This window comes from Peromyscus californicus, unplaced genomic scaffold (assembly GCF_007827085.1).
Source record: "Peromyscus californicus insignis strain IS unplaced genomic scaffold, ASM782708v3 Scaffold_4__1_contigs__length_199733344, whole genome shotgun sequence".
Classification (NCBI taxonomy): Eukaryota; Metazoa; Chordata; class Mammalia; order Rodentia; family Cricetidae; genus Peromyscus; species Peromyscus californicus.
Genome location: NW_026294562.1, coordinates 6,600,082 through 6,625,996, shown reverse-complemented (window position 1 = coordinate 6,625,996; position 25,915 = coordinate 6,600,082). Strand labels below are relative to the sequence as shown.

At 46.3% G+C, this 25,915-nt stretch overlaps 1 protein-coding gene across 7 annotated transcripts in view; it reads right to left on the bottom strand.

The window, feature by feature from the left end:
- Nucleotides 1-1,568: 1,568 nt before the first annotated feature.
- Gpam (glycerol-3-phosphate acyltransferase, mitochondrial) overlaps nucleotides 1,569-25,915 on the bottom strand; it is a 64,336-nt gene continuing 39,989 nt past the window's right edge. For 6 of the 7 annotated variants that reach the window (XM_052760250.1, XM_052760247.1, XM_052760246.1 and 3 more), the window contains exons 6-22: nucleotides 25,788-25,901; nucleotides 23,368-23,514; nucleotides 22,698-22,794; nucleotides 21,961-22,097; nucleotides 18,110-18,209; nucleotides 17,578-17,790; nucleotides 15,802-15,915; nucleotides 15,592-15,677; nucleotides 14,614-14,729; nucleotides 12,698-12,768; nucleotides 11,757-12,021; nucleotides 11,266-11,408; nucleotides 8,647-8,724; nucleotides 7,890-8,030; nucleotides 6,927-7,116; nucleotides 5,998-6,056; nucleotides 1,569-5,353 (exon numbers count right to left, since the gene is read on the bottom strand). In XM_052760250.1, the coding sequence (XP_052616210.1) occupies nucleotides 5,237-5,353; nucleotides 5,998-6,056; nucleotides 6,927-7,116; nucleotides 7,890-8,030; nucleotides 8,647-8,724; nucleotides 11,266-11,408; nucleotides 11,757-12,021; nucleotides 12,698-12,768; nucleotides 14,614-14,729; nucleotides 15,592-15,677; nucleotides 15,802-15,915; nucleotides 17,578-17,790; nucleotides 18,110-18,209; nucleotides 21,961-22,097; nucleotides 22,698-22,794; nucleotides 23,368-23,514; nucleotides 25,788-25,901 (2,188 nt within the window). In that variant the 3' untranslated portion in view covers nucleotides 1,569-5,236. The remainder of the gene's footprint in view (nucleotides 5,354-5,997; nucleotides 6,057-6,926; nucleotides 7,117-7,889; nucleotides 8,031-8,646; nucleotides 8,725-11,265; nucleotides 11,409-11,756; nucleotides 12,022-12,697; nucleotides 12,769-14,613; nucleotides 14,730-15,591; nucleotides 15,678-15,801; nucleotides 15,916-17,577; nucleotides 17,791-18,109; nucleotides 18,210-21,960; nucleotides 22,098-22,697; nucleotides 22,795-23,367; nucleotides 23,515-25,787; nucleotides 25,902-25,915) is intronic. The other variant, XM_052760252.1, reaches the window with a different exon arrangement.

Below are 25,915 nucleotides of genomic sequence, written 5' to 3'. Positions count from 1 at the left end.
CGCACCTCACCTGGGCAATACAGCTGGGCTGGCCCTGGTGGTGTGAGTGTGAGCGAGCATGAGTGTGAATGAGCTGAGCCGGACCGGAGGGCCTGAGAGCGGGGAACAGGCTCACTGGAGGGACTAGCCAAGGTAGAGCATGTGAGGCAGGGGGTTGGAGAGACAATGGGGGAAGGCGGGCAGGCTGACCAGTCCAGCTGATGCCCAGGCCCAGGCTCCACCCCAACATCCACCTCATCTATGAACTGCTGGCTTTCCTATACAGCCCAGAACCATCTACACAGGTGCCAACCACGTTGGGCTGGTCCTCTCCCCATCAATCATCACTCAAGACAATTCCTCAGCCACAGTCACAGGCTAATCTGATAAAGGCACTTCTTCAGTGGAGGTTCCCTCTTCCCAGGCTGCATCAAGTTGACAACAAAAACTACACAGGACACACTGTTACCCACTGACTGATTTCACTTTCCCCCAAAATGACCTTTCTATTATTTTCAGCCTCAGCGTCCTGTAAAATTAACTTCTGGGTGCTGAGATTTTATTATTATTAAAACAGCAACTAGAAACCCATCACTGAAGGTGACCCTCCTGAGTGAGCAGATAAGAAAAGCAAAATACATTTATATAGAGAGACACCCAAATGCAAAGATGTTGGAAATAAAAAAATTGAATTCCACCCTAACCGCAATGGGTGTGCTCCAGTGTCCATTTTAGGCATACTTTCACAAATTAAGTCAACTCCACACCTCCTGTGGAAGAGAACGTCCATGCAGGAACAAACATGAGGCTGGAAGGTGACTACAGATGCTAAAAAAAACTTCTAACTCCAGAGTTGGAAGCCATGTCGGGCACTCAAAAGGGAGGTCCACCATTGCCATGCACCTGTCTGCCACCATCTCCAGATACAGTCCTGGGCAGCTACATCTGGGTGCACTTAAAGGAACTACGAAATATCCATGCTCTCATAAAAGAAATCCCTTATTCTTTAAAAACAAAAAAGCCAGCTAATATTTTTGAGCAACCCTTATAAACTAGGGGAGAAAGGTAGGACTTCACTGTACTTTTGGTAACTGAATATTATGAAAGGTAGGTGATAGAAAGCGCACTAACAGGGTCCACTGCAACACAAGAGCATCTCTGGGATGTGAGTAGGCATCCCCATCTCCAAGGGCTTCATCCAGGTTGAAAGGCTGTGAGCCAATAAAGTCAGGCCTGAGAGACTCACAAGTTGATCTCGGGTCACAAACTAAGCATTTGAATAAAGCTCTATCTGAAGTCTAACAAGCATGACACAATGGATAACATGAAACTCATAACAGCGAATCCAAGACATTAAAAATGAGTTGGGGTTTTTTGGTGGTGGTTGTTGGTGGTGTTTCATTCAGTACAGTGGCTGCTGTACCTTAAGCAGCTGCTGTCCCAACCAGCAATTACACTCACTCCACAGCTAGTGGCAGCGGCGGCAGCGGCCAGGTGGGAATCCTGTTCCCTCAAGCACTGGCTCCCACAGCCTCTAAAGGAAACTTTACCTAAATCTCTATAGAAGTACAGAACTCAGGACTCAAAGGTTGAGGTGAAATCCTGCTAGCTCAGACAGGCTGAACAGTAAATAGCTGACCTTCTCTCCTTGCTCACATCTCCCAAACAAGGGGGTCATTCTTCTGCTCAGCCCCCACTTAAGAACCCTCGCTACCCTTAGTTCCTCCCTACCACTTCCTGTCAGCTAGTTGCTGACTCAGCCTCCTGACCCCAGGTTCATTTTATTTCATCAAACAAATGTAACACATCTTTACATTGTTAACAAAGGCAGCAGAAACAAATGTAACACACCTTTACACAGTTAAAACAATATTCCACAACAGACTGGGTTTTTTTTTCTGGTTTATTAAAACAGAATTCCATTTCCATGCTTCTCAGGATATACCATCATCAGGCATAAAAATCAGTGAGCATTTCCACAGCAGTGTCCCTCACAAAAATCATACAGTGCTATTCTACAGTAGTAGTCCTTTTTACAACAATCTAGTGTACTTTGTACAATGGGCAAATACTGTAACAAACACCTGGTATAGAGACAGTTAGCCCTTCAGCTGTTGGGAGGTAAGGTCAAGAGTCTCTAGAAGCAGTCATTGGTTGTACTAAAGTAAATGCCAGACGGCAACTCTCAGGCTCCTAAAAAGTATTTTTAAAAAACAGATTTACATCCCATAGTAAGTCTTATAAACCTTAAAGATAGGGTCAATCATTTCAAAACACTATAATTATCTATGGATAAAAATCTGCATTCAATTGTGCAGTGTTTTCTTCTAGATCTGAATTAAAACCTTTATTGTTTACCCCAATTAATCCTTGTATTAATTCTGCTACTTTCAGTTCTAAAAGGTCAGGGCCGTGGGTAGCTGATTTCCATCAAAGGAAAGCGCTCCAGCCAATGTTCTGTGCTTACTCTTTCCAATGAGGAAAAATAACGTCCACTCAGTGCATCATGGACGATACAAAAGCATGCAAATTCTGCCTCAGTGCCACTGTTTGTGACCATTTGGTCTGCTTAAAGAACTAATTAATGTAGTTTCCCAAAATGTTTTCCATGGCATGCAGCGAGGTGTCCCAGAGGGGAGAAAGGTCCTGAGGTCAAAACAGTTTGGGAAATTCTAGGTTCCGCAGGCTTGTGTACTGCCTTTCAGCACTAAAGTGAACTGTAGATTTCCCACGTCTCCCCAGAACCCAGACACACATGTCAGAGCTCTCACGTGACATAAACACTATGGGAACGAGGAAGCTTCCATTCACTGCCATCCCAGACATATCTTCTGTACTCACCCTCATGACTTCCAAGATTTAATAGAGCCAAGAAGGGTGCAGCGCATTCCTGGTTGCACTCACCTTAACACTTGTCTTTGCTTTCACTGTCCTTAGGATTAGAAAAGCAAACATCCCTCCCCTCTCTGAATTACTTGGGTTAGCCTCATTTAAAAAGAGTGCAGCTTCATATTGCTTAGTATTAGGTTTTAGTTATTTATTTTAAATTGACTCACAGTCTTCCCCTGAAGGGCATGCATTTCAGTTTGACAGAAATGCAGTAGAGTAAACTGTAATAAATGATATACAAGCACCTAGTTTGTTTAATCTTCCGAGGGAACCACCACTGCTGGAAAACAAGGGGATGTCTCTAGAGCGAACAGGGCGCCCTGCCGGCCTTACTGTAAGACCTTCTGGTTTTCTTTCCTTTTCCTAACGAGGCACTGAAGTATGGGTTGTGCTAAATTAACTCAAGGGTCAGCTTGTCGGGATGAGCATAACTTTGGTTGAGATTTGTCCTCCTTAAAAAAGGTTTCAAAGCACCAGTTAATTACAAAAAGCATGCATACTGATCCTCACAGTGAGTTAAGTGTCTGCGACAGCAAGTGAGCTGCAGTCCCTAAAATGAAACTGACCAGAAGGGAGAGCACAGCAAGGGAAGTGCATGTTTCTCTGTAAGAAGCAGGCTGCAGAAGCAGCAGTTATCTGCAGGTGACAGGCAGGCAGGCAGGTAGGGGGGCAGCACCCACTGGGAGGTCAGGTCCACAGCTTTGCAGCCACCTGACAGAGGGAGCCACCTTCAGTTTCCATTTAGAGGGTAAAGAAAGAAGAAAGACCAGCAAAATGCTTGAGTCCCCAGAAGGGTCTCCCCAAGGGAGTGAGCCCGACCCCCGGGTACTCCCAAGTACAGCCAGTATAACAATATAGAAGGCTAAAGGTGAACATCTCACTCCACACTCAAGTCGCTACAATTGACAGTGACTGATGCAAAGGGAAGAGAGATTTGACATGCACAACTGGGAAGGGTGCAGACCCCCACAGCACAGCTGGGAAGGGTGCAGACCCCCACAGCACAGCATTATTGCTATGAGCTCCAAACCAGCCACTTCATGCACTATGTGATGCCAGGCAGGATCCCACCCTCCCCGAACACACACATCTCTCATAGGATACTATTAGTGTTTAAAATTCAAGTTCAGGAAAGTACAAACTTCACCCCTAATACTTTTAATAAATCCAAATCATCTATGGAACACTCATCAGAAAAATTCCTAATTCCATAAAATCAAAGAGATATGGACAGAAGATTGTTAGAAATTGTATTGTCACATGATCATTAAGAAACTGCCATAATTACCACAAATAACTAACAATTATGCTCCTTGCTCACAAAAAGGCACCTACCCATTGAAAAGAGAAAATTTTCATAATTATTTGCCTTTAAGTGGCAATGGAGTTTTTTTTAGCCCATACAAATGTCTGAAGAACCAAGGATTCTTCTCAGAGTTTAAAATCCACATAGGCCTCCCACCACCTACCACTCTGTAGGGTCACTGTGCATGCCACACAGGCTGCACAGTGCACCATTTGAGCACTGGCCATCCAGACTGGGGTGCAGCACCCAGTGTGTGGGCAGTGTCTGGAAACCCCGGGTCAGCGGGCGGCAGCCAGTGTGCCACAGGCCAGCAATCCCCAGCCAAGCTACCAACCAGCACAGAAGCTGACTGGCTGGAGGCCCCTACGGGGCGGGGAGGGTGCAGCCATCAAACAGTGGGCGCTTCCGAACACTGCCTGGACATCACAACTCAATGGCACTTTGTCGGTGAGCAAAGCCTCCAGTGCCTCCTTCCTGGCCAAGTGCAGCTTCACCCTTTCCAACCAGAGTCGCCTCCCGACACTGGATCTTTTGTCACAGTATCTCACTTCCTGCCCTACACAGTATCGTCTGCTTTCAGGCAGCTATTCAAACATGTTTTGAGACTGCCAGCCCAGGGCAGAGTCATTCCTCAGTAAAGCACTTGAGATGAAAGGGCTCTCACAGACAGCGATAAGATGGAGATGGAGAAACATTATTACATACTATACAAGAGTCAGTTCTACATACACCTCTACGTCCATCACAGTAACTAGTCCTTAAAAGTCAAACTTAAAATGTGAATCTTTAATAAACTCCAAAATAACTTACTGAGACTTCACCTAGTAACCTAGTGATCAGGAATCACAGACGGCACTGGCCCCAAGCGCTCTGCGCAGGCCACGCGGCTGTGCTGGGCGGAGCGCAGGTCCACGGGGTGGGCAGAAGGCACGCATCTTCCTGGAGGTCTCCTCGGAGTAAGGCAGGCTGGACCACACCAGGACACCTGCCACACTGGGTCAGACTGGAGCCTTCGAGGGACTCATCGTTAGCCCCTCCCTCGCCGTAGGTGCTGAGAGATCCCTACAGCACCACAAAACTCAGAATATACTCCAGGAGCTTCTGCCGGTTGCACTGAGGTAGGAAAGTACCACTCAGTTCTAAAACAGAGACTCTCTTTTGCTTGGTCTCTTTGAAAACCTGAAGAGAGAGGTGAGGGAAAAGACAAGTCAAAAACCAAACAGAGTAGAGGGAACACCTTTGTTAGCAGCCCTAGACATTGCTCAAGACCCAGAAAGACTCACACTGTTCTATCAGTTAGGACAGAACACTGGAGGCTGCTTCACATAAATGTGGTATGGAGATTTGCACGTCCAATGCTAGCACTATAGGTGTGTGGGTCTGATGCAAGCGTGGAGACATGAGATAGGGAATTTCAGGGAGTTCAGCCAGTGCCTTGGGTTTCACAGCTTATATTAGAATAAAGTCAGAAACAGACCCTTATAAAAAGTCATGTGCAGCTCTGTGGAGCTCATCATACATGAAGGTAAAGAAACCTGAGGCTAATTCTAGCAATGTTAGTAAACATGCAAGAAAATAACAGACTATGGAATAGTTAACTCTGAATGTGCCCAATGGCTGTTACTTCTAGTTTGGGAATGAATGTGAAACCCGAAGAATCCTGAGACATTCAAACAAGCCTTCAATATGTCCTGCCCCAACCCTCACCCTAGGAAATACATTCCCAATTAGCCCAGCAGAAGATGCTTCTTCCAGACCCCACAAAGAGAGAGCAACAGATCGAGCCACATGAAACAAAGGCCGGCACGGTCGTGGACACATACCCCGATATCCTTAAACATTTTCACAGCGTTCTTCACAAGACAGTACGTGGCACTCTCAGCTGCAGAGAAACAACAAGGCCTGTCAGTGTTCAGGCTCTGCACACACAAGTCTCTCCATCGGAGGCTACAGAGTGTGAAAGCAGGAGTCCAGACTGGGGCAAGCTCCCTACTGCTACTGGCCACTCCCACGGCCTCCTTCAAATGATCTGCTATCTCTTTAAACCTATTCTACTATCTGCTATGAAACAGATTTAAAAAGAGGCAGAGAAGAGAGAAGGAAGACACACAAAGCATCCGTCTTGCAGGGTTTTGTGAGAATCAAACAAGATGGTGTGTAAAAATTTTTTAAAACTGGACAGTGATGCAGAGATGATTCTGAGGCCCATGACCACACATGAAGCTCATGTCTAGGGGTCAGGAAACAAGATCTCTAACCCATGTTTGCCACTGACTAGCCAAGGGCCTGGGACAGGTATCCCTAAAGTAGCATGAAGGGAATAACTATCTCCACATCTCTTCTGGCTCTGAAAGCTGACCGTCCTACGGACGTGCTGAGGGCACGCGCTAAGCTGTCTTGGTGCCCCACCACCTGGATTCAGACAGGCACAGGGCAGCATTTGGCAAAGGAGCTCTTCACTGCCAACAGCTCAGTGCCACCAACAGCAAGGCGAGAGAGAGGTGGCACCTGTACAGCGAAAGACCACACAGCAGACAGAACCACACGCAGTGTGAACGAATCTCACTCATCATGTAAACTGCAAAAAGACAGACAAAGGATACAGAACTGCACCATTTAATTTACATGACATACCATGGCAGATCTCGGGGATGAAAGGTCAGCATAATTCCGCATTTTTCCCCAATTTCCCAAAATCAACAGATAATAGGGAAACAGTTTTAAAAGAAGCCAAAACGATGACTCCACATACCATACACTGCCACATTCCTTTCTGTCCTGGTGATAAGATATCTGTGCAGCTTCTGCAGGTACTCAGACTCGGGAACTGGACCACTGAAGTTGTGGACAAAGATGGCGGCAGAGCTGTAGGCCTCTAGCAAGGGCCCCAGGAGCCTCTGAAGAAAGGTGATGAACTGCTGGTGTTCCTTGGATTGGCTCACCTGAGTGTGAGAGGAGGCGAGGTCACAAGAAAGGATGCGACAGCAGAGCTAGCTACTGGGGAATCTGGGAGGGCCCAGTACTTCAGAAGATGGTCCCTCCCACCAGCACTGCATGAAAGGCTTCTGCTGCTCCAGAACATGGTTAGGAAAGAGCAGCTGAGATCAGAGCACTCTTCAGTGCACTCATTCGCCTCCATAAACTTGAGGGGTGTGTCCATTCAACAGTCATCTAGAAGCAATCATCCCAACTGGCTGACAAGATCATAATGAATTCTCATCACTGAAAACACCTGGACTAGGGCCTGAGCCCCCCAGGGCCTGCAATCCAAGCATGTTTCGTGCACTTGAATATATAGTAGCAGGGAACAGCTATTCCCTGCTACTATAAATTCAAGTGCACGAAGCAAGACCACTGTGCAATGTGAAACTAGTAAAACCCGAATGGAGAGAGAGGGAGCGCCCAAGTGTCAGTTGGAAACACAACCACTGCCCTGTGGAAAGTGGGTACAAGTAGGTATCAGGTGCCGCCTCAACAGTTCTCGGAGGTGCTAAAGTCGCTTCCTTTCTTCTTGCTGCCTTTTCAAATCCTCTCCCCTTTCCACTTACCAGTCCCCAAACTTGACAATATAAGGCATTAACTCTACATGACTTTACTGGGTGAAAGGCACCAGAGCTGGTTAGAGCTGGCTCAGAAGTCACCAGTCCCTACTGCTGAGCTGCAACGTCAACTTAACACTTCACTGTTATATACCCAGAATCCTTCACCAAAGTACCTTCAGATAGCAATCTCGCTGCTCCTCACCAAAATCACTATCTTCATCTTCTTCGTCACTTCTCCAATTCAGGGGTTCTGGAAGCTTCTTGTCCCACTGCTGTTCTGTAAGACCAGGACTGACATCTTCCTGGTCATCTTGCTATACCAAGAAGATGGCTAAGAGTAATTACTATGCCTAGGCACACAACCAACCACCAACCAACCCTGACAAAACAATCCTCTTCTCAGAGCCTGCCTGATCCTTCTCTGCCTCACACCCCTCACGCTAATTTTCAGCCTTTTCCAAAGTCAAAACCACTGGGAGGTAGCAGGGGAGGGCAGACGGAGCTTGAGGGAGAGCTACAAGATGGAACTTCCATATCTTCCAAAACCGCTTCCCCCTCCCTCTGAACTACACTACAGCTGGCAGACCAGATCTGCAATCTCAAAAGATAAAAATGGTTACGTGTAAGCTACAAGTACCCTGATATGCTTCATGTCTCATCCCAGAATCAACTTCTGGATGCCAGAGAATCAAACCACGGTATATTTTAATCTAAAAATACCACTTACAAAAGAAATCCAAGTACTAAACAATCCCAAGACACTTGTGCCCCATTGCCACTGCCCTCTTCTATCGCCTGAACATCAGTACAGAGCAAATGTATTTTACTGGGTGAGATAACTGGTGGAAACACTGGTTTAACTAAACAACTGGCAGAAAAGAACGTGAAGAACAAGAAGGGAAACGAAGAAACCAAAGGCGGCGTCCTCACCTCCGCCACGGTAAGAATGCCGTACTGGATGAACTTTCCTACCGTCTCGTGACAGACCTGGTGAAACGTCTGGCAGGGCTGAAAAGAAACGTCATTTCCAGGTGAGTGGCCTCACAGCTCTCAGAGGCTGCAGAGCAGCTGCTAGCCCTTCCACCCCACCGCCTCACCCACCCCAGAAAGGCCTCGGGTCTCTGCTGTCCACTGTCTTGATAAATGGTCACGACAAGGCCAGAGAACGGAGCCCTTCCCAAGGGCAGTGCACGTATGTGGTCCCAAGCACAGTCAGAGCTCTGGAGCCCAATGCCCTGAGTGGGGAAAGGCCTGGAAGGACCAGCTTCCCGGACCTTCGGGGGACTTCTGTCTCTCGTTCTACGATGATCTCCATGCAGGAGCTGTCTCACAATGAAGATAGTTCACACAAGTCATCAACAAGGAACACAATACTCCAATAACAAAAAATTCCCATAAAAAACATGTGGCCCACTTTAGGAGCCCTATCTGCACACACCCCTCCTGATCCTGCCACCCAAGTGTCAACCACACACAAAAGGCATGTTCAAGAAGACCCCATTCAAAATGTACACACTTGTGAATGTCCCAATAATCAGTCATGCAGGAGAAAAAGTACAGGGCAAATATAGATTCTACTTGGTTTTGAGTATCCAAAATCTGCTCACTAGGTAGGCCTCAATTTAAACATCCACTAGTGTAGGGATGTGATAAAGTGAACACGAACACTTCTGAGCCTCTGAGTGTGAAAGCTGAGAAGGTGATCTCTTATCCACTTATCACCTGGTATCGGGGACTATGGGGGTCCAGCCCCTCGATAGTTCCCTCCCAGGTTCTGGGAAGAGTCTACAACCAGCTGATAATTAATCTTTGATGAGAAGAAATGAATCTATGTACACAAAACTCCTTAGTCTATATACTTTATTATTCTGTGTCAGCTACAAGCTTATATTCTGCTCTCATATTTAGCTCATTTCTAGCCTGATTTCTCTCTACACTTGTCTACGGTCCCCTCTAGGTTCTATCTTAATTCCTTCATCTAGTTCTGCCCCTTCTAGGTTCTCATCCATCTTGTCCTTTCCCATATCATCTCCTCTCCCATCCCCTTCTCTCTCCTCATCTCGTTCTTCCCCATCTGGCTCTTCCTCATCTTCCATCTCGTTCCTCTAGTCCTCTCTTCTAGCCCTTCAATCTAGTCCTTCCCCGTCTCAGTTTGTTCCTCTCAAGTTCTTACCCATCTAGTTCTTCCATTCTCTTTTCTCTTCTCTGTCCTCCTCGTGCCCTGAAAGTCCTGGTATATATACACTTACAGGCAGTATTCCCTTAGCAGTGCAAAGCCAGGCTTCCAGGGTCAAACGGAGGGGTGATAAGAATCACATAGGGAGGCAATAACTGTTAATTATCATTTGCAACCCCAAAGGGAAGTGAATTAACTAAAGGCTAAATTCAGGTAATATCTAAGAAGAGGGCTCTTATGTGCTCAACTATAATCTTAAACGTGATTGGTAGAAAATGTTAAGAATCTATAAGTTGCTAGGCCAATGGGAGAAAATAAAACTGTCTTTTTTCCTGTGGCTCCTATCTGTCCAAGCTATCTGCCATTATTCTGCAGGGTGGGGAAAAGTGTGCTCGGTCGCTAGGCAACCTGTACAGCTAGATGCCTCTGGTGATAGTTAAAGGGAGATCTGGAACTAGAGGTAAGGTTTGGGAAAGGAAGAAGTAAAGCTTAATTGGCACATCTGCCAGGCTTTCTCAAACAGGTAGCCTGGATGCTTAAGTCTGTTCTTAGAGAGTACAGAGGTATCTCTGATAAGGTACTTTCCTCCATCTGGGGATGGACCTGGCTGGATGCTGCCAATGATGATAATTACAGGGAAGTTTGAACTGGGGTTCTGGCTGAGCATAGCTGTCAGTGCAGAAGGTTATCCAAATATTCCTAGAAGTGGTTAGATAAGGAGTTAGAGGTCTATAAAGTTAGTAAGACTGTAAGAAAGGAGGGTCCGAGCTAAATTGTGTAAAGCTATTACTGAACATCCACCTGATCTAGGTGGTGTCTCCTTGTAGAATTTGTCTTAAATCAGGAGACTTGTATGTGGACTGTTATTACTGCTAGTCCTTGAAAGTGGCACAAATGATTTTCATAACAGAAGACAGATGATATATAACAAGCCAAGTAACACCAAAAGCTCCTTGGAATTTGGCTTCCTCTGGAGGAAATCCTTGATCCCTCCAGGTAGTGACTTTGCCATAACCAGCTGAGTTCTTATGATATATTCCTGCGGCCCATAGCAGCCTGGGTTCCAACATTCACACGTGGGTGTGTTAGTTACTGACAAGCCACACAGTACCTTCTGCACAGTCACTGTGCAGTACCTTGGGGTCTGACTGCCAAATTCCAGCAATCTCTCATGCCTCAGAGCCAGGGCACTGGGCACTTAGCCAGACACAAACCAAAACAGTCAAGGCCAAACTAGGTTAGTAGTCACTGAAACTCCGAAGTGGAACAGAGAGGTGCAGCAACAGGACACACGGAAGAGAAAGTAAAGGTATTTCACACCTGCATGCACAGAATCAAGAGAGGATCGGTAGCATGGAGGAGCCTTCACTCACCAGAGAAATGGTACCTTCGTTAGAAAGGAGGTAGCACAGGCTGGCCGCCTTCCGCACCAGCTGCTCCTGGCTGACCAAGTTGCCGGGGCCACCGGCAGACCCTCCCGAGCCCCTCTTGTTCAGAAGTGCATAAAGGCTGCAGGCTGTGGAAACACAAGGGACAGTGGAGTCACCAGTGCCATGCTGGGGACTCTGACATTACCATTAAAGCCTAATAACAAGTGAAAATAAGTCTGAAGTCGCTGGAGAAACGTAAGCGAAACCCCACAGAATCGCATTCTCTAAGAAGTTCTGGTCCTCCGTCCTCCCACAGGAACTCACCTCCACAGTAAGAACTGCAGCGCTGTGAAGGGTAACTCAGCGGGCAATACTTTCACCGGAGACTAAACTACAGTGGTGCATTCCCTCAAACAAGGTGCTGGCAACTAAACCAACCAGGCATCCTATGTCTTCCAGGCAAACCTCTGAGAATGTTTCAGGCCCTAACGTACCTATGATGGCTTCCATGATAAAGACATGAAGTACCCCGTTGCTGTAGAAGTTGAGTTCAAAGACTGATGGGACAGTTGTGCTGGGGGTAATAAAAAATTCATCCTTCCTGCTAGTGTGGGTGATAGTGACACAGTTTCCCAGAAGCTGAATAGCATGCATGACGACATCTTCTGAATTCCCTGAGAATCCCAGGTCAAAGTCACGAGCCAAGACTTCCTCCTTCATCACAAAGAAGTCTTCCACCAGTGTGGAGAGGTGGATTCCCTACAGAGAGACAAAAATGGACTGTGACAGCACAAAGCCTGATTTCCCCAGATTTCCTCCCCGCTGTGGCTGTCCTGCGGGCACACACAGAAACAGGCCCAGACCAGCAAGGCAAGCAGTAGGTAAGGCACTAAGAAGCTGCTCCCAGGAATGTCACGGGCAGACATCACATCACAGAACCCGAGCACAAGGGATCACACAGGGAAGGAGACATTGTGTGAAGTAGTGCCGAGTGCTCAGTGAGGACCCGTTTCAAGCATTCACCTCCCGAATGTTTATTTGGAGTCTATATACAGACCCCAGTCTGGTGTCAAGAGGTTGACAGTGAACATGAAAGTTGCGGTCTCTCCCATGGCCGAGCTACACAAGCCTACTGTGGGAAGGCAGAGGGGGCTCTGACATACAAAGCAAACTTCCTGGAAAGTGCTCTCCACCAGAACGCATGCTGTGTGTCACTGAAATACACCTTACTTAAGCTAACTACACTGGAGCGGCATCCTTCTGTTATATGCATTTATAGTCTGCCTCAATCTCATGCGAACCTCCTCCCTCACTGGGCTGGTGAACTCTGGGCAAGGTGCTTCGCTTCTGTCACGGTTTGTCGCACAGCCTCAGCCTAGAACAGGCTGACGGAACACCCGGCTTCCTACTGAGCCACCAGGAGCGTCTGACGTACCTGCCTGTGTCTGTAGAGGAGCAGGCAGGCCACAATGTGGGTGGACATGATAGCGCAGGACTTGCTTGCAGCTGGAAAGAAACAGAGCATCAGTCGGCCTTGCTCTAACTTAAGTGAGAGCTTGGAAGTACCTTAGCTTTAAACAGGAGCATGTGGAGCTAACCATGTCGTCAACTGTATTTCCCATAACTGCAGCTTACAATGGAAACACAACTGGATTTGCCAGTGTTCTGACACAAAGGAGCCTCACAGCAATCACTAGCCAGGAGACAGCATTCTATGACAGGTCCACTTTCAATTCAGACCATTGAGATTAGGTCACTAAACGAACGTCCTTACTGAAATACCAAAAAAACCCAAAATGTAGGCACACTCTGGAACTCTAAGGGGCCCTCCACTGTGTGCCTTGGCATGCTATGGGCTAGTCTTATGTCCCTCTTCTTGTATGTCTCCATGTGTAAAATGAAAGTTCAAGAGCAAGGAAACAGACTTAAGTCATAAAATCAGGGCTCAAATTCTAACTTTTACACTAATTGATTTCATGACTTGGAGTGAATTCATAAACTGAGGAGCCTCCATTTTTAAAACATCGAGACACTCAATGGGTTGTAGGAAATAGCCGACAGCCTGGGAGACTCATAGCAAGGATGCTCAGTGTGCTTGCATTTCCTCTTTTCAGTGTGGCCCAGAGAAGCAGTGGGGGAGACATGGAGATACATTTAGAATACCTATGCTTTGGAACTCAGAACTTTGAATTTGTACAAAATTATCATCATATAGAGATATATGAAACAGAGATGCCATTTCTGAGTCTTTTGAAATGACAGTAAATTTAGAAATATTTCACTCACAATTAAAGCTGCCTCAAGTATTTGCAAAGAACCCAGCACCATTTTACAGCCATTAGGAAAAATGTTTATGAAAAACTTAAAAACATCATAAGTAGAAAATAGTTCAAAGCCAAAAAATATTTTTAGAGACCAGACAGCAATACCACTGATTATCAGGAGGTAAATTTGCTATTTACTCCATTTCTATTTTCCAAACCTTTGACAATTAGAAAGAATCTGTTTGGGCATCCATATCTGAGGTGTGGGACACATTATCATACATTCTTAAGGAAGAGTTCTCTGGACACGGACACACACACACACACACACACACACACACACACACACACACACACAAGAGTCAGGAGGAAAAGCAGCAGCCACATTGGGAGAATGGGAGACGCAAGCTGAAGGAAGGACCCTCTACAACACTGTCCGGAGGAGTTATGACACTGACCAGAAGTGGCCCAGGAAATGGCAAGGAGAGCCAACAAGGGCCGAGCCCCGGGGCACCACAGTGCTATCTTCAGGTCTTCACGAGCCACTCCAATGCAGAACACTGCACTTGGAATTTAAAGACAGCTTGATGGTGGCTGGCTTACCCTCTGTTCAGGGTTAACCTGGACATAGAATTTGTGCACAGCTATTCCAGGACAGCAGCAGAAGTTGTCAGGGTGCACAGCCACTAAGGGTTCCATCTGCATTCCCCATAGCTAACCCAGCTTTAGGATGGGGAGCCACTCAGGACTTACTGAATTAAAAAATGCACAGGGTTAGAGGAGAGACACCCAACTATAAGTTCAGCTAGCATTCCACGCAATAGCTCGGGCACACAGTCTTAACTAAGCACGTGTTAAGAACCATGAGAATCCCGGGGACTCTCTTACGGGACACCTTGGGTATCCTGCTGTGCTTCTCAGACCCGACCCTCCCTGTCACTTTCCTTCCAGGGTCCCGCCCACTACAGCCTATGGAAGAGTGGACAGACTCAAGAGGACTGCCCTGAGCAGATGCCCAGCCTGCACAACCCACACTGCTCCACATGCAGTGTGAACTGGGGACAACGAAGTGTGGAGCTCAACTTACTGAAGAGGATGTGCTCAGCCAGGTTTGCAATCAGCCTTCTTCGGAAGGCTTCATCTACCGAGTTTCTGGACTCGTTACCAGATATGTCTTGATTTTCATCAGCAGCATCATTAGGTCTAAAAAGATTTGTAAAATCAGCCTCCTATAGCCCCACACTTCAAGTGTATTTTTTTTTTTTTTTGAGCTAAAACTCACTATATAGACTAGGTCCTCCTTAAGCTTGCAGCTCTCCTCCTACTGCTGGGGTGACACACACATGCCACACCTAGCCCTGTGCTCACAATCCTGCCTCTCAACTGCTGGGGTGACACACACGTGCCACACCTAGCCCTGTGCTCACAATCCTGCCTCTCAACTGCTGGGGTGACATACATGTGCCACACCTAGCCCTATGCTCAAAATATAGGACTAATTTCTAAATGTATGAATATCTCTGATCACTACATATTTTAAATTTTAACTATAAATAGATCGTTTATCTACATTGTTTTCCTCTACAACATAGAGTCTAATATATTTTTTCAGACAGAATACTTTACTTATTAACGACTAAATAGTCTATTGATACATCACTTCCAAACTCACTGACAGAAAGGGAGGGCTCTAAATTACAATGCACTTTCAGTTCTGAAAAATTCAGTTACTATCAAATACTCTTTTACGAATGAATCTCACTCACTTAGAATACGCATAACCCAAGCGAGCCCCAAATAAATTCAGTTAAGACATTCAAAAGCACAAATCAAATAATCCAACAAGATTCACAAAATCCAAGAGGTTTGACTTATAATTAGACAAAGCCTACATGGAGAGAGAGAGAGAGCAAGTGAGGTGTTCCCACATCCTTTATCCAATCAGGACTGTCACTGCACTGAGGAAGGGAACAAGATGGAGCATGCTCCTACTGACGCTACCCTACTGTCCCATGCAATGCAGGAAATGAGTCCGGGACGGTCAGCACGGGGCTGCACACCCTACCTTGTAGGAAGGATATCTGGTAACAATGCTTGCTCCAGAGAGAGGGGAGCAGACACAGGTTTCTGACTTTGGCTTTCTAAATATTCCTGGAAAAATTAAAAGAAAGGAAAAAAACCTTCATAACAACATATAAACTGTATTTTGGTCTTCAACAGTTGAAAGGAAGTGTTTGTGACACAGCTTCAGGCCAGTGCTTTAAAAGCCTCTCACCTTCAAGGAGAATGGCTGTGCAAAATCCACTCTGACATATCCGTAGTTTTTCCGCAGCATTCTGATAACACCTCTCGCCACACTCCAAAGACTCTCGTTCTTCTTGGGCTTGCCCTAAACACAACAGTAAAGGGGAGGGTGCTCTGCTGTGCTGGTGTTTCTTCTGAGGGGCTCTCACTACGCTATCCAAATCTGCAATCCTGCAGCCCCACCCCAACTGCTATGAGACACCATGCCTGGCTTAGAATAATTTTTAAATAGAAACTTGAGTTCTATCTTGGTAAAAAGACAATGATAAGTAAAGAAGGAAAAATGAGTGACTGGGAGCCAGGGTTGTCAACCTTTCCTGACTCTAGGTGGGTTGGGCCACATTCACAGCTACCCTGGGATCATGTGACCCACAGGCACAGACTGGACACGCCTGACTGCTTCAACTGAAATCTGCCAGAAATCTCTAGTATTCAAAGATGCTCACAAGACACAGCCTCGTCGTTCAGCGGGGGAGACTGAGCAAACATGGAATGCTGGTACATTTAGTATGCTTTCCCTCAGTTCACAAAGCTATAGCTCCAGAACAGTGAAGGACCAATGACGTCATGTCCTGGAAACTGCTCTCCAAGGACTGAGATTCAAAAAAGAAGAACAGAGGTGGGGACGCCAGCCAGCCTCACCATGGCCTTTCCACTAACGAGAACGGTTTTTAGAAAGTATTTTCTTCACAAGTCTTCCCGCATGGCACACACAGCGATGGCACAAACTGTCAAGAGTCATCAGCCACCTGTAGTTCCAGGTCCATCCCTTATTTTTAAAGCCTCAGCTGTCAAGCATCCTACAAGTTCTGACACACTGGAAGCGGGAGTTTTAAGCACATACTTTGCCCAGGACTTCCACACTAAGTCAACAAAACTGGACTCCTCTGGCACTCGCCCCCTTCCTTAGTACACACGTAGCAAAGGGAACCCGAAGGGCTCCAAGAGCAATGTGCTGAGACTAAGGAGCTATGTGTGTGATTCACTCACAGGGGAACCTTTCCCCTGTGGGGTCTGAACTGTACCCAGCAACAGGCTGAACCTCACAGGTGCCTGTGCTTACACAGGTAATCAGATACAAAGAACCACATACATTATTATTACTATTATTATTATTGTTATTATTTAGAGTTCAGCAATGGAGAAAACCATCTTTCATAAGAGGCTGGACAAGTGACTCTCCTGGAGGGAGCTAATAGGAAGGGTGTGGGGAAGACTTCTGGGGTCCTGATATCATTCCTTCATCTGGGTGCTGGTCACACACGTGAGTTCACTTTCTGATGATCCAATCTATGCTTATGACTCATGCATCTCTTGGGGAAAGTTCACTGAAAAACTTGCTCCCTTTTCTCATATTAGTTTGCAGTTGCTTTGCCAACATGACCCAGGCAGTCTTCGGGCTTCACTGACACTGGCTCATAATCAATCCACAGACCTCAGAGAGAGCAAAGCATAGACAACACCCCCCATGGTGGACATCACAACTTTCCACCTGCAATCCCATGATCAAGGCCAGCACTGACACATGAGTTCCCGTATGTCTCCAAGCCCAGGGAAACACAGGAAACTCACTCACAAGCTGACAGACAAGATGAAGGCAACTCACCCGTGCCCACTCAGGCAGGTTTCAGATGGGCAACAAGAAAAGCCATGTTTAGCAAAATGCCACTCTTATCTAATGCTAACCATTAAATATAAAAGCAAAGCTTGAAAGGCTAAGATGGCCTTGTGCAGGCTGGCTCCTTACCAACTGTTCACCGTTGTAGTGACCTTCGATTATCCGGTCGTAGGAGATGCCCACAGGAATGACGAGGATGTCAGGGATGGTGTTGGAGGACAGAGTATCCACTACCACTGACAACAGCCCTGCCCGAGCACAGGAGGTCTTCCCACTCCGGGAGCGGGTGCCTTCCAGGAAGATCTCCAGGAACTGCTGCTGCCGGAGCAATTCAACTATGTGCTGAGACAAGAGAGAATTAGACATGGGCTAAGACCATGTGATTCAGATGAGCTCAGAACAGCTGAATCTTAAGATAAAACACAGGGGAAAATATAACTTCATCACTTCATCACTGACTGAACACTTCCCCATATCCATAACTGCAGAGCATCCCACCAAAGCTGTATTTGGGAAATTACAAAAAAAATAATCACCTACATCTATGCAGCCACCTCCCAAATCAAAGAACAAATTTGTAAATTCCTAGTTCCACACATCTCTGTTGCCCTCCGTGACAGCTAACACTATGGTGTTGAGGATAATTAGAGGCTATACGCACCCCATGAAGTAACGCTCTATAGAGAATGTCTTTGCGTCCATCTGGGGTTTCATCGAGCCTCCTCCTTATGAAAAAGCCCCCAAGCTTGTGAATCAAGGTACTGCAAATGAGGGAATGCATGAATTATTTATAAGGAAAAATGTAAAAAGAAGGCTCAAATGTTAAGATACTCCAAAGCATTTTCCATTCAGATAGAAATCCCGTATGTTGACAGTGGAAATGCAGAAGCTCATTTTCCATGTTATTGACATGCTTCACCCATTCCTTGGCCTTTGGAGTATTGTTGTGTGAGTTCTGATGTGATGTCATTTGCAAAGGTTATGGCACAGCTTTGAAGATTTCGGAATGCTTCTATATTTAAAAGTAGAAAGTCACTGCCTTCAGCTGGTGAGTCCTCCAGGTTCCAGTGGATAGCTCTATCCAGTGGTCACACAGATGGAGTCCTCCAGGATCCAGTGGGCAGTTCCATCCAGTGGTCACACAGATGGAGTCCTCCAGATTCTAGTGGACAGTTCTGTCCAGTGGTCACACAGATGGGAGTCCTCCAGGATCCAGTGGACAGTTCCATCCAGTGGTCACACAGATGGAGTCCTCCAGGATCCAGTGGACAGCTCTATCCAGTGGTCACACAGATGGAGTCCTCCAGGATCCAGTGGACAGTTCTGTCCAGTGGTCACACAGATGGAGTCCTCCAGATTCTAGTGGACAGTTCCATCCAGTGGTCATGCAGATGGGTGGCCCTGGTTAAACTAAATGGCTCACGGCCTGGACAGATGGTTCAGGAGTTGAGAGCACTGGCTGCTCACTGAGGACCCCGGTTCAATTCCCAGTGCCCACATGGTGGTTCACAACCATTCATAACTCCAGTTCCAGGGGATCTAACATGCTCTTCTGAACTCCTTGGGCACCAGGCACACAAGGGATGCTTATACATACATACAGGCAAAACATTCATACACATGAAAGAAATAAATCTTTAAAATAATTAAACATAAATGGGTCACACACAAAATAAAACAGAACTAAAAGCCATGAATTTGAGAAAGGGGCTGACTGGTAGGGAGGGGGCAGGGGAAGAGAAGAGAGGTAGGATGAAGGGAATAATCAGAATACTCTACATACATCTATGAAATTATCAAAACCAAGATCAATGGCTGAGCTTGGTGGTGCATGCCTTTATTCTCAGCACTCAGGAGGCAGAGATTAGGATTTTCAAGTTTAGCCTGGTCTACATTGCTGGCCAGCCAGAGCTAAGAGTAAAACCCTGTCTCAGAAAGGGGGAGGAAAAAAAGAAATTAACCAATAAAAATTTCTTTTTTTTTTTTTTTTTTTAGGTTTTTCGAGACAGGGTTTCTCTGTGTAGCTTTGTGCCTTTCCTGGAACTCGCTTTGTAGTCCAGGCTGGCCTCGAACTCACAGAGATCCAACTGGCTCTGCCTCCCGAGTGCTGGGATTAAAGGTGTGCGCCACCACCGCCCGGCCAATAAAAAAATTTTTAAACCCTGTTCATTCTCTCTAGACACGGGCCCATGGAAAATTTGTAAAGTGAACAAATATTCTTTGGGGAAATATTCTCAAATAACTAATGTAAGAGGGTCCCTATGATAAGAAAAATTTTATCAAACTGAAATCAAATATAAGCATCTTTACAAAACAGGAAATGGCTGGAGAGACAGCTCAGCAGTTAAGAGCACTGGCTGCTCTTCCAGAGAAACTGGGTTCAATGCCTGGCACCTATGTGGCCGCTCAGAACCCTCTGTAACTCTAATTCCAGGGGGTCAGATCCCTTCTTCCAGTCTGTGTGTTTAAAAAAACAAAAACTAGGTTCATTTGCACACACAGGAAAAAAGCAATTCTGCTTCCTCCCCCAAGTCTCTTTCTGCAACCCTGATAAGCTTGGATATGAAGTTGAAAGTTTGTAATAAGATTTCCTGGATTCACAGCCTCCTCCTGGACTTTGCAGATGGAGTAATTGTTTTCAGATAGACATGAGTATTTGTACTGGTGTATGCAGCAATATTATATTAAAATGTTAACATTTTCTGGTCTCCTCCATAGTCTGTATATGGAAGTCAGAGTAAGATGTGGGTGAGGTGCATGCATGCACAAATGAAGCCAGAGCACAACCACAAGTGTCATTAATCAAGACCTATCTACATTTTGGGACTGGATCTCTAGCTGGCCTGGAACTTGACAAACAGGCTAGGCTGGCTGGCCAGAAAGGCCCGAGGCTCCCTGTCTCTGCCTCCCCAACACTAGGAAGACAAGCCGACACCACCACACCCAGACTTTTCCACACCTCAGGTAGGTCTTCAAGCCTGACAACAGTTTACCAACTTCACCATCTCCCCGGCCAAGCTTTCTGATGATTTTCTGATCCAGCTTCTCTGTTCCTTGATGCTGGGAAAAGACGCCCTTGAGTGTGACATGGGTGTCTAGTCCCTGGGAAAGCATATCTGTCCTGTAGGCTCCCACCGCAATGTCACTGTCGGCTGTTTGTCTGTACTCCTGTTACAGGACAAGCTCTTTGACAGCGAGGACTGAATGTGTCCTGTCCACGTTTGCTCGAAGCTCATCAGGATAATTCCCACTGACTCTGCCGATGACGCCAGTCAGGCTGGCTGCAGCAGTCTGGGGACCAGGACAGAGCGCCCTGTACCATGAGACTGAGGCCAGGACTTCGGATGCCATTGTGGGAGGCCCTGCCTGCCGGGCCACCAGCTCTTCTGCAGTCTCTCTCTGTGTTCACCCTCCTCACTCATGTGGGGTCACAGAGCTGGCCTCAGTGCTCTGTGTTGCTTGGAGTTAAGAGTTCCATTCCTCAGCTCAACCCAGTCCTCACTGGCTCCTCAGTGACCTGACTTCGTAGACAGAAGATCCAGTCTCCTACACCCTCTGCTGAGCCCCACATCTAGGAACTTAGTTCACTAATTCCTTTCAGTCTGACTCTGCCCTCCTCTCCAAGAACACGGCTAGACTTCTGATGTAAGCCCTCATCATCTGCCCGAACTCTCACAACAGAATCAGAATTAATCTCTTCAAGCCCAGAATGGCCACTCAACATACAGGTCTGAACTCATCAGTGTTCAAAGCCAGGACGGATGCCAACCTTAGCGTAGAGCTGCTTTGGATCTAGCCCTTACGATCTGTGCAGCTGCCACTCAGGCTCTCCTTGAGCTTCCTAGTACACACTCCAGCTTACCTACTTGTCCGTCACTGTCCCACCACCATGCTTTTGAGTCTCCGCCTTTGAACACTCTGTTCCCTTTGAGTGAAATGCCAGCAAACACCGTTGGTGTTTTATTGGATTCTCGAGGTCATCATGAGGTCAAGGTAACAGCAGGGTTACTCTTAACAACCTTCATCTGCTGTGGTGCCAGCACCTAACCTTCCTTTGACAGGTCTGGTACCATATCCCATCTCATTGCTTTTTAATAGCCTTTCCTCCACCTGATAAACACTGTCCCCCAACTTTACCCAAGCACAGTCCAACATGTAGCCCATAGACAGAAATATGGTCATGAATAATGCCTTGTTTTGTGTACTAGCCAAAGGTTACACAATGAAGCATTACTTTTTTTTAGTAAAAAAGGCTAATGCCATTTTTATAATGTATCAAAATATAACAAAACAAATCCCAAATTCAAACCAATCTTTTTTTTTTTTTTTTTGAAACAGAGACTCACTATATAGCCCTGAGACCAGGAACTTGCAATGTAGACCAAGATGGCCTAAAATTCACAGAGATCCACCTGCCTCTGCCTCTCGAATACTGTGATTAAAGTTGTGTCCAAGAATGTCTGACAGAACGAGCTCTTTCATTCCCTGGATTTCAAACCACACGGAGCTCACCTGAAGATGGGGATGTTGAGATTGTTGCCCGAGGCGATGTATGGCGCCTTGATGTTGTGGCAGAAGAGAATGAAGGTGAGCAGCAGGTAGTCGATGTGGGATCTGTGCACCGGCAGGAACAAGAGCGGCAGATTCGTCTAGAGCAGAGAGAGCACCAACTTTAAAGCTCGGGTGGTAGCGGTCGGTCCCACTTCACTGCATTTTGGTTCCAGTCATTCATCACTGGCTAACCAATGACTCACTCTCTACAAACATGCTCCAGTAATTCAATGCCCGCATAGCTGGATGGAAGATCCACCACTACAACAGCAGCTACTAGTGGGGGAGACTCAGTGAGAGTTCAGGCTGACCACACCTCTTCTGAGAGGCAGTCTTCATTATGGAAAAGGAGCAGAGGTTTTTGGAGCCAGGCTTGGTTTAAAACACTGAGAGAAAATCACTTATTATCTGTGACTTTGGCCAATGATTCCCCCTACCTACACCTCTATTTCCCTGTGTATAAAACAGGTATTGTGTGACCTGGTGTTCAGGTTGTTGCAAGGTAACTTATAAAAAGAATTCTATACATTTTTGATAGGCCCTGCTTCTCTCCCAAAATGCTACTGCAGTTATCACAAAGTGGGAAGCTTCCAAAAGGCTCCCAACCCCTGACCGCACGGAGGAGATACTCTGAGAGAGCTCAGAGCACGAGCCACACACTCGGGGGAAACAGAGTGATGGGGCGCAGAAATCCTTACCTCGGTTGCGGCTTTAACCATCTCCAGTTGACCCTTGTGAATCTGAATGTTCCAGAAGAAGCTGTTGAAGAGCTTTAGCAGCACCCAGCCAGTCAGCCTGAAAGAAATAAAAACATCCGAATCCACACAAACCTAGGCAAACATGCATAAGTTATAAATCTGCATACAGCTCACTTTTGCCTCCCACAGCTTCTGAGCCTACGACCTAAAAGCACTTGTAAATGACTTCATGTGTGTGCACTTAGGTATCTGGACTGATGAATGAGTGTTCTAACGTAAGCACACACTACTCACAGAAGTACCTCCTCACTGTGGACTATGAACACATTTTCCTCTGATAGCACTTAGTCCTTCGAAGGTGAACAGCCATGCTAAATCAGTGAGCAAAAGGATCCTTCTAACACATGCGACCACTCCCTGTAAGACACTAGACTCAGCCATTTGAGGAGAACAGACGATACCCATAATAGAGCGGCTGCTACCAATCAGCAGGGCAAAGTGGATAGAAGCCTCCACTGTGCTATTTCACACTTGAGTGGGTAGATTTAACACTGAAATACATTAACATCTTTTGTTCGTATCTTGAGCTAGGAAAAGAAGATCCAATGTTCTAATCTACTTGGTGGAAACACACTGGCCTTGGCCGCAATCCATCCATCCCCTTTAATACCTGATCATTCCTGGAGAGACAGTAGCAACCATTTCCTGCAGGATCTTTCTGGCTTTCTTTTTCACTTTCTGGATGGCTTTAGACTGTTGTTGGGCAGATCCATCCAGGTTCAACTCAGCAGCCACTTCAACAATCGCCTCTTCGACTCTGATTTGAAAGTAAAAGTCAGACAATGAAACCGATTCTATGTCACAGGACATATTTGGTAGATTCTAAACTATGGCTATAAATGAATAGGATAGGAAAACAGAATAAAATGTCCACTGTCTTTAATATGCAGAAAGAAGTAGTTCAGTGGCAAAAGAGAAAGCTCAAGTGAGGACCATCAGCCCCTGTTGTCTATCAAAACTGATGGCCAGGGCCTGGAAGGATGGCTCAGTGGTTACGAGTATGTACTGTTCTTGCAGAGGACCTGAGTTTGATTTCCCAGCACCCACATCAGGCAGCTCACAACTGCCTGTAATTCTAGCTCTAGTGGTCACCCCTCTGGCCTCCTACACAGACACATATATACATAAATAACAATAATAAAATAAAAAATGGGCAACACATTCCTAAGCCAAAGAATCCTTAGAAGTCTGGACAGGCCTAACAATTTTACTCAGATTCACTGAGTGACTGCTATGGAATTTGAATGCCCCAGTCATGTTACACTTTAGCAAAGGAAGGAAAAGGAAGGTTACTCCTGTGTACATAACCCATGAGGGAACATGTACTCAAAGAACACGCAAACTTCATGAAAATGGCTTTATGTAATCTAGTATAATAAACAAAGTAAAAAAAAAAACTGCCACAAAAAGTCAAAGTAATGTATGATTTTTCTTTAGAAATCATCTCTCTCATTTGCTTATATTGTCTCAACACTAGAACTGCCTATAAAACTCTCTGAGAAGCATTAAAATGGACATAACTATTTACTTTTTCTTTTTTCCAACTGAACCAGTCATTTTACAAAGGCAGAGTTCAGGATCAAAATCAACACAGCTACAAGAAATGTGCTGAAGAAAAAACTCCTCCCAGGTGGACAGATCTGGTCTTGATTCAGAGCATGTCCACCACCCCAGTTACCTGGAGGTTTAACCAGACGGCATTTACTGCCTGAGCCTAGGATGCTTCTCTGGGTATCTAATGTGATCTCTCCACTGTTAACTATTCAGCAATTCAGCTAACATGTTTTCCTAAGTACTTACTAAGAACCAGAACTATTGGGGTTGGAGCCACAACCCCTGGCAGGGCTACAAACAAACCTTATGAACTCCAAGTTTTCAGTCACCCCATCTCTGGTTTCCAGCTACAGGGAAGAAGGCCACACCCAAGAGGCGAAGCAGAGAAACTCTCACCAAAGCTCCCATGCTTAAGGGCTCAGAAACTCACCTCACAAAGTATGGAGCAAGCCGAACTTTAAATAAAAGTAAATGGAAGGCCTTGGAGTCTGCCCCCACTTCCTAGCTCTCCATGGTCTCCCTGACTTAAGGCACTGGGAGGGGCTCTCTGGAACTCCCTTGTTTGGCAGAAACTTCTCCCCAAAGAGACAAGAGTCTCTGAACCTCCTCGAATCCCAGACAGCAGGTAGAAAAGGCTGCTGGGCTGGGACGAGAAGTCCCAGCAGCATCAGGGTCATGGCACTAGTCTTCTGAGGAAGGCTCCAGCTACCAGGGCGAGCTAATCACTCTGTCCCGAGTGAAGTTCCATGGCTCATTCCATCTCCCTCAACAGGAAAACTCTGTCCCTGCTACTGATTTCCCTCGCTCACTCATTAACCCCTGCAGTTATTTACACCACCAAATCACCTAAATCCCATTGTTTCCTTTTCCCCTACAGCTACTCCAGTTTCTGGCTGCATTAGGCAATTGCTCTCCTGGAGACTGGTACACATTAATGAAGGTGTGTGGCTCTTTTCCTTGGTGTCTGCTGAGGTCAGCCTCCCTCACAGGTAAACATTTTCTCTGAGAGCAAAGGATCTTATTCTCCAAGACTGAAGCAGTGACCTCCTACTACAAGGACTTGGCCTTAGGTACTCAGAAATCATTAGACAAAACACCAAGCACTCCTCTTTGGGCTATCAAAACAGAGAATGGGCTGCCCCCAATATTCATATCATAAAATAGTGATGGGGACCCCTAGGCCTATGTGCACACATCTCTAACACTAGCTCACGACTTGCCTTTCACATTCTAGAAGACTATTCAGTACACAGTCCATAAAACAGAACTGCCCACCTATATCACACTCTTCGCCACACCTTCCTCTCCTGACTTCCCTCAATTCCTTTTGTGGCTTAACACTCACTGCTCAGAAATGCAAGCATTTCCCTGGGGAAAAGAAGCAGAGAAATCAACAGAAGAGACTTAACTCCCACTCCCGTCCCACTGCCACACATCCAACCTGTCCCCACCTTGTCCCCGGTGTCCCACCCTCACCTGCTGCTGTTCAGTACATTCTCGGTGATTCCGGTGGCAAACATGCCCTTGTGGACATCCCGCTCTTGAACAAAAAGGATGTAAGAAAGACGCCTTGCCAGCCATCCTCGGTGCCTGCAAAACACACA